Source organism: Nematolebias whitei, chromosome 1 (genome assembly GCF_014905685.2).
Source record: "Nematolebias whitei isolate Nwh7 chromosome 1, NemWhi1, whole genome shotgun sequence".
In the NCBI taxonomy this organism is placed as follows: domain Eukaryota; kingdom Metazoa; phylum Chordata; class Actinopteri; order Cyprinodontiformes; family Rivulidae; genus Nematolebias; species Nematolebias whitei.
Window position 1 is genome coordinate 43,669,607 of NC_056498.1, and position 8,865 is coordinate 43,678,471.

The following is an 8,865-nucleotide window of genomic DNA, read 5'->3' on the forward strand; positions in this document are numbered from 1 at the left end:
CATCCATCCATCCATCCATCCATCCATCCATCCATCCATCCATCCATCCATCCATCCATCCATCCATCCATCCGTCCATCCATCCATCCATCCATCCATCCATCCATCCTCTTCTGCTTCAGGGTTGTGGGAGCAGCATCTTCACCAGGGAGGCACAGACATCAACAGCCTCCTCTTCAACTCTTCTAGGACCCCATGGTGTTCACAGACCAACTGACTATTTATTAATTAATATCCTGATGCTGCTCAATAATCCAGGTAGAAAAATCTAAAAAGTTAAGTCTGGTCCTCTGGACATTCACAAAACAAACAATACAGTTTATAATAAATAAACTAAATGTTTTTTTTGTTTGTTTGTTTTGTTTTTTGAATGTCCAGAGGACCAGACTTAACTTTTTTAGATTAATAAGTAATACATTTATGTTTTTAAATTTAATGAAAGACAAACCTTTAAAATTTAAGGACAAAATTTAATCTAATTGTTTTCAAGTCGTTAGCACGGTGGTGCAACTGGTAGAGCTGCTGCCTCTCAGCGAGCAAGTCCTTGGTTCAAATCCCGGTCCAGGGGCCTTTCTGGGTGGAGTTTGCATGTTCTCTCCGTGCATGCGTGGGTTTTCTCCGGGTACTCCAGTTTCCTCCCACAGACCAAAAACATGCATGTTAGGCTGATTGGTAACTCTAAATTGTCCCTAGGTGTGAGTGAGAGAGTGAATGGTTGTTTGTCTCGTTTGTCTCTATGTGTCCCTGTGATGGACTGGAGACCTGTCCAGGGTGTCCCCCGCCCCTCGCACAGTGATTGCTGGACATGGGCACCAGCGACCCCCGTGACCCAAAATGGAATAAGCGGGTAAAGCTAATGGATGGATGGATGGATGGACGTTCCATCGTTGTGGCCACGTAATTTGAGCATTTTGGAACTGGGTGGACCAACACAGACTCAAGGTAGATGTCATTAAGTTCTGCCTGTCCCCAAAATATCTGTGTTTATCTGAATTTGGCTCCCTTGGCTGGCCTTCAAGGCCATCTTATCTGAATTCGCCTGGAGAACATGTGATCTGACGCTCACCATCCCCTCCCTGAGGAATTTCCTACTGATAACCAGATGAAACCAGCTGAATAAACTTTGTCATCATTTTAGGACTCTTGGATTCTCATAGTCGTTATTCCTGGCCATTCCTCGACATACCTCGAGAATGTTTACGGATCTCACCGAAGGACACTGGCTGATTACTTCATCCTTACCAGAACTCTTACATTTCCCTCGAGAGCATCTATGAACATTGCTCACCGTTCTCGTCATCTCCCCCCTCTGCGGAACGTCTACGTCACTATGTGCTTGTTTGTTCGAGGTGTTTTTCAATCTCAAGAGTTTTTTCTTCGCAGGCAAGGAAAAAAAATCTGATAGGAATTTTTTCGCCTCTAATTCCTACATGTGTCCAGTTTCACTACTTTTTGTCTAAACAGATCTCACTTGTAAATGAGTCTTCTAGGCTCAATGTGACTTATCTGTCTAAATAAAGGTTGAATGAATGAAAAAAACTGGTACAGATGAAATTATTTAACCTTTTATTAACGTGAATTGTTTAACTTGCAAAGATGTTGCCTTTAGGATAAAAATGATGAACCAAACAATAAAGTTCCTCAATGTTTTTATTGAGTATCTGAGAACAATTTCATTAACTGTTCCTGATGATGCGCTGAGGTCGCCCACAAGATGAATCACAACAGAATTATTCACAGCTCAACTTTTCATGGTATTTTATTAAGTATGAAACTGAATTAAACTTTTTATTACCTTTTTTGTTCAAACGGTGTTAATTACGTCTAAACATGCTTGTGTCCATCGACAAACAGGATTTGATGACATTTTATTTGGTTTGTTTTTTATTTTGACAGTTTCCTGTTTGCGTTGTGCATGTCGACCCTTCAACACAATTATCTGGAGGCGATGTAAGGCCTGATTTTCATGCTGATGGCCTTGAGTGAGTACCAGCTCCCCTTCCAGTTCATCCACACCACGCCATCATCCGTGCCATGCTTCGCCATCTGTGGCGTGTAGCTGCCGCCCATATAGTACCGCCCATTTGGATTGGCTGAGTGGCAGCGATTGTACCACCAGCCACCGCCGTCCTCCCTGGAGCACTGTTTAGAGGGGTCACCAGGGTTCCTGTAGGACACACACATGGATAGAAAGCATGAGATGATATCTATAACTGCAAAATATTCCATAACCATTTTGTATTAAAATAATTGCTCATTGTTTGAAGGTACTTTAACCATAACAATGAACCCAATACTTTAGCATTTGGATTATCTTTTTGGTTGTTCAGTATCATGTTTAAGCTACTTAACACTTCTCAAGCCACCTACCAGTTGTCGTTGTCTCTGTCATACGTGCTAAACATCATGCCGTTGTGTATGGTCATGGTACGGTTTACACCAAAAAGCTCCAGAGCTCCTTCCAGGAAACAGTTGCCAGCGTTGCCAGAGTAACCGTCAACGGCCATCACATAATTAGTCGTCTCTGACTGGATGGTGAACTGGCGGTATTGGGCATGTACCTACATGTATTGAAAGGTACATTTTCAGCTTTTATCCTAAGATGTAATGGCAAAAATTCTTGGTGGTAAATTTTGTGATAGTGGTAATAATTTACAGTGGTTCAGAACTATAATTATCTTCTTCTAACAACAGACCCACAGGAGAAAACTGGCGTACCAAGAGAAAACCCACACATGCACAGAGAGAACATGCAAACTGCACCCAGAAAGGTCCCAGGCCAGGATTTGAACTGATGACCTGCTCACTGAGGGGCAACAGCTCTACCAACTCAGCCACCATGCCGCCCCACAAAGAAACAATCGATCAAAAAAACAATTTTTTTCTTCAGGCCCAAGATTACTACTTTGAAAAGAGTGAAGGTTAAAAATAAAAAAAAAACATTTTTTTTTTTTTTTCAAAGAGGACATTTAGCACCTTCCACAATTATAGATCAAGCCAGATCTGCAACTATTTCAGAGGTTGTAGGTTTTGATAGTTTGTTTTTTTGGGAATATAGTTTAGGATATTTTCAACCCCAAAATAAGTTTGATTTAGTCTAGAATAATAAAATTAATCAGGTGCATGACAATAAGTACTAGAACCAGAATGGAACCTTGGGGGACCTCACACAAAAAAGGACTTAAGAAGGTAATAACAAAAGTTTTTGTACTTGATAGTTTTACAGTTGTGTTTAAATGTAAAAAAAAATTATCTGAAATAAAACTAAAGATGATGGTAGCAGTTTCATTATAAAGTAACCTTTGAAGACTAAAATTATAAAAGCCAAACTTTTATCAACTTAGGAACTGCAATTTCCTGAAGCTTGAGCTTCTAAAACTGTTCTTGTCTAATTAAATGCCATAACTTTTGGTTTAGGTAGAAACCTTGAAGTGTCACCTTGGCCCCTGTCCAGTCCTGCATCTCAATAAGAACCTCGGTGGGGCCCATCTTAGTTAGCTGACTGATGCGTTGATTTCCCAGCCAGTACTCACCTGTCACATGACAAAGAAGAAGGGTGAGTCTTCCACCGATTACAGCTGAAGTATAAAAGTAATAGTTGTTTAATGACCTACCTGGAATCTCACAGAAACCCTTTTCAGAACTGAAAGCGATGTTGCCAAAGCCACGGCGATACTCGTCCCAACGCCGGCCGAAGTCTACGCTGCCATCAAGTCTGTTCTGGATGAGAAGCCAACCTGGAAAAAGAACAGAAGAACTCAAAGACACAGGCTAAGAAATTCAGGATAGAAAAAAATATTGCACAAGTGGAGTATTCATACCGCCATTCTGAGTGGTCTGATCGCAGAAGGCTTTGTACGGACGGCTGAAGGAGTCAGATTGGATGAGGTACATCTGGGAGTCCCGTCCTCCCCGCCGGTAGATGTCCTCACACTCTTTGCCTAGAGTTACCAAGAAGGCACAGCAAACATTAATGTGTAAATGTTGTCATAAATCTTGTCATAATCTCATCTGCTGGACTTTACAGCTTCAAGTTATTTATTACACTCTGAGGTCAACAGTCCATATTCTGATGTCTCAGTGGCTCCTGCAGAGCGCAACATGGATTGGACAATCCATTCTTTGGTCCATTCAGTAATTACAGTTGACAACAATTCCACTAAATTAGCTAAATTAATTTACTGCACAGTTTATGGAACCCATTCTTGTTAAGGGACAAACATGGCAGCCGAAGCTCTGTATATCCTAATCAGTGTGTAAATCTTGGCACCTCCACTCACCAGACACCACTGGGATTGGACACTTGGTTATACACGGGTCCTTGCATTGGGCCTTCTGGGCTTGAATTGCCTTCTCCAGTTTCTGGATTTTCAGCTTGATCTTGTCTAGAACCCCCTGAAAACATAACATTTTATAAACTGCAGTGATGTTTGGATTGTGTGGATGCTGAATCATCATTAACTGTTGTTTTCCTGTTTTTTTTTTTTTTTCTGTACGTTTTTTTAATCTAACTGCTTCTGTAGACTTTGTGCCACATTCGCTGTTCTTTATCAAATCGTCCAGCTCGTGCAGGAGATGAGTTAAATGACCTTAAGTTATTGTACTTATTATACTTTTCAACATATTTAATTTTATGTACAAACATTTTCCCTGTAAAAATACATAAAAATATCTTCAATTCCTTTGAAATCATTATTCTCTTTGATATTTGCTTCAGCTACCGGCTGTTTTTTCTTCTATTGCTACTTTTAGATGTTTGTTTGTTTGTTTTATGTTAGCTCTACTTTAGCAAGTTATATTTATTTACTGTTGTTCTGTTTGGCCATATTTTTTGATAAGTTTAAGTTTCAGCTAGCCTTTTGCTACTTTTAGATATCATTAGCTACTTGTAGCTTCTAGAGACTTTTGATACATTTTGTTTGTAGTTAGAATTTTGGTACTTTTAGCATCTAGCTAGCTTTTGGATACTTTTAACTAGCCATGTGCTACTTTACCTTTATGCTAGCCTTTTTTTTAGCTTACCTTTTGCTAATTTTCACTACCTTTCTGCTACTTTTAGCTTCTACATAGCTTTATGACACATTTAGCGTTTCACTATGTTTTACAACTTTTGCTTTTAGCTAGTGTGTTGCTACTTTTTGTGTTGTAGCTTTTTGTTCCTTTTTGCTTCTAGGTAGCTTTTGGGAACTTTTAGTTAGCAGGTTGTTACTTTGGCTTTAAGCTAGGCTTCTGTTATTTTACTTGGTTTTTGCTACTTTTAGTTTTAAGCTAACCATTAGCTATTTTTAGCTGACCTTTTACTATTTTTAACACACCTAACTTTTTGGTACTTTCAGATTCTAGCTATGATTTTGCAACTTCTAGCTAATATTTTTGCTTTGTTCTGCTTTAATAACCCAGTTTTAACTTCTTCAACAAAGTCCTTCAGCACTCAGCATTCGAGCTACATTTCACAGAAGATGCATTTTGTCTCGTTTGTATTTAGCTATTTGTGGCTACAGCATTGTTTTGTTGTCGGCTCATGTTTTACCTGCAGAACTCTGATGTTTGATGGGAACACGGTGTCCACCGTCTCCTTTATGTAGGCGTGTTGCTCCTCCACCTGATCCGTGTACTGACCCATGACCCGGTTGTTGTCTGGAAGCATCAAGAAATATACAAATTAATTAATGAGGATTATAAATGATGGAACACTCAAAGACTAAACCTTCATGTAAAATGAATATTAAACTCTGAATATTTTCTTTTTTTAAATCCAACTAGATTAAAACCTGTTAAGATCAAGATCACATTTATAAGGGGGACGTGAAAATCTGAGGGTGCAGTGGTTGACCCCCCAGCGTTTGGACTCATCCACCTTCAGTCCCTCCACTGTCCCACCTGTCTCTCTCTCATTCTATATTCTGTCTTTCTTCTACTGACTTTCATTCATTTTCTCCCACAGAGCAGACCTCCACCTCTTCCGGCTCTCTTCCACCTGCTCCCTACTCCCACTAAAGATGTCTGGGGGACATGATAGTCCATCTGGACCCCTGTTTGACCTTGTCTGTCAGCCTATCCATTGCCACAAGATACTAACCTACCTCCACTTTAAAACTGTTTTGGGCACTCAAATAAAATAAAAAATAAAAATTATTTTCAAACTTTTTGGCGACTTTCCAATTACACAAACAAACACCTTTGTGCTTTATGACAGCGACACATTTGTTTTAGTTTTATCTTTGGTATGAAACACATGACCAACATTATTAATTTTATTTCTCATTAAATATTAATACATATTTTATAAAAAATTAAAAATTTGGTTCCAAAAATCTGTCTATAGCAAGAAACACAATAATTGACCTTGGCTCTGTAACAGCAACAGTTTGACTAATTTTAGTTGATTTAAGGAAAAAAGAAGCTCCAGGTTAAAAATCAAACTTGATTTTTTTTTTTTTTTTTTCTTCTTTCAGCTGCTCCCTTCTTCAGGGGTCACCACAGCGAACTTTTATACCGGATGTCTTTCCTGACAATCACAGACCACTGAGCTACCAAAGCCCTCTTTGTGGAGCAGAGAGCTGCCATTTACAGCACCTGGGGGTGCAGATGGTGGTGTTAAGGGCTTTGCTCAAGGGCCCAGAAGAGCAAATGAGGTGGTGGCAGGTGTGGGTATTTCACCGTTCCCACAATGCATCAGCAATGCATCAGCTTTTCTGATGTTATCAGTTGGGGGGATCAAATTGACGACCTCCTGATCACAATCCTTTCTCTAACTTCTGCACCACAACTCCCCCAAAAACTGAGCTTGCATCTTATTTGTAAAAAAAAAAAAAAAAAAAATATCGGTATGCCTCTTTATAACTGTTTATTGTTGTTGCTGTTGTCCATTGTTGTCATCATTCTTTGTTGAAATCAGGTCTCTCTTGTAAATGAGTCCTCGAGGATCAATGGGATTTGCCTGTCTAAATAAAGGTTGAATGAATGAACTTGAAATAATAATAGAGTAGACTCTTCCTACTTCATGGTTCATTTTTTGTGGACTCGCTCTATCGCGGTTTTTCAAAATAAGATTGAACATGACATACAATTGGTTGATTAATGGATGAGCTGCATGATTGGCATCAGATTTTTTATTTAAAATAAATTATTTTAAATGATTTAGCACCTGCTGCACCTGTGTGCAGTCCACAGCTGCAGGAGAAACTCCGTCCTGCAGCGTGTCATGATCGCCGCTATGGATCTCGAAGTGAGCGTGGCCAAGAGTGCTGGCAGGTGGCAGAGAAAGGAGATCATGACATTCTGTGCTCTTTTAGAGCATTTAGAGTTTAGAAACATTGTTTAGTATATTGCAAGATTGTGAGAAGGATTTTAAACACTTGAAAAAAATAAACTAATAATAATAATAATATATATATATATACAGGTCCTTCTCAAAAATTAGCATATTGTGATAAAGGTCATTATTTTCCATAATGTAATGATAAAAATGAAACTTTCATATATTTCAGATTCATTGCACACCAACTGAAATATTTCAGGTCTTTAATTGTTTTAATACTGATGATTATGGCATGCAGCTCATGAAAACCCAAAATGCCTGTCCCAACAAATTAGCATATTTCATCCCACCAATGAAAGACAAGTGTTTTTAATACAAAAAACACCAACCTTCAAATAATCATGTTCAGTTATGCACTCAATACTTGGTCGGGAATCCTTTTGCATGAATGACTGCTTCAATGCGGCGTGGCATGGAGGCAATCAGCCTGTGGCACTGCTGAGGTGTTATGGAGGCCCAGGATGCTTCGATAGCGGCCTTAGCTTAAGGCTGGATGAGCTCATCCAGAGTGTTGGGTCTTGCGTCTCTCAACTTTCTCTTCACAATATCCCACAGGTTCTCTATGGGGTTCAGGTCAGGAGAGTTGGCAGGCCAATTGAGCACAGTAATACCATGGTCAGTAAACCATTTACCAGTGGTTTTGGCACTGTGAGCAGGTGCCAGGTCGTGCTGAAAAATGAAATCTTCATTTCCATAAAGCTTTTCAGCAGATGGAAGCATGAAGTGCTCCAAAATCTCCTGATAGCTAGCTGCATTGACCCTGCCCTTGATAAAATACAGTGGACCAACACCAGCAGCTGACATGGCACCCCAGACCATCACTGACTGTGGGTACTTCACACTGGACTTCTGGCATTTTGGCATTTCCTTCTCCCCAGTCTTCCTCCAGACTCTGGCACCTTGATTTCCGAATGACATGCAAAATTTGCTTTCATCCGAAAAAAGTACTTTGGACCACTGAGCAACAGTCCAGTGCTGCTTCTCTGTAGCCCAGGTCAGACGCTTCTGCCGCTGTTTCTGGTTCAAAAGTGGCTTGACCTGGGGAATGCGGCACCTGTAGCCCATTTCCTGCACATGCCTGTGCATGGTGACTCTGGATGTTTCTACTCCAGACTCAGTCCACTGCTTCCGCAGGTCCCCCAAGGTCAGGAATCGGCCCTTCTCCACAATCCTCCTCAGGGTCCGGTCATCTCTTTTCGTTGTGCAGCGTTTTCTGCCACACTTTTCCCTTCCCACAGACTTCCCACTGAGGTGCCTTGATACAGCACTCTGGGAACAGCCTATTCGTTCAGCAATTTCTTTCTGTGTCTTACCCTCTTGCTTGAGGGTGTCAATGATGGCCTTCTGGACAGCAGTCAAGTCGGCAGTCTTACCCATGATTGCTGTTTTGAGTAATGAACAAGGCTGGGAGTTTTTAAAAGCCTCAGGAATCTTTTGCAAGTGTTTAGCGTTACGTCGTTGATTCAGATGGTTAGGTTAATAGCTTGTTTAGAGAACCTGAAATATATGAAAGTTTCATTTTTATCATTACATTATGGAAAATA

The 8,865-nt window shown here is 40.2% G+C and overlaps 1 protein-coding gene across 1 annotated transcript in view; it reads right to left on the reverse strand.

Annotated features, from left to right (window-relative positions):
- Nucleotides 1-1,632: 1,632 nt before the first annotated feature.
- The window catches only part of fgb (fibrinogen beta chain), a 23,937-nt gene continuing 16,704 nt past the window's right edge, over nt 1,633-8,865 (reverse strand). Inside the window, exons 7-13 of the mRNA XM_037684532.1 lie at nt 5,531-5,637; nt 4,281-4,395; nt 3,822-3,941; nt 3,615-3,737; nt 3,439-3,533; nt 2,371-2,561; nt 1,633-2,167 (exon numbers count right to left, since the gene is read on the reverse strand). Of these exons, the coding sequence (XP_037540460.1) occupies nt 1,936-2,167; nt 2,371-2,561; nt 3,439-3,533; nt 3,615-3,737; nt 3,822-3,941; nt 4,281-4,395; nt 5,531-5,637 (983 nt within the window). The 3' untranslated portion in view covers nt 1,633-1,935. The remainder of the gene's footprint in view (nt 2,168-2,370; nt 2,562-3,438; nt 3,534-3,614; nt 3,738-3,821; nt 3,942-4,280; nt 4,396-5,530; nt 5,638-8,865) is intronic.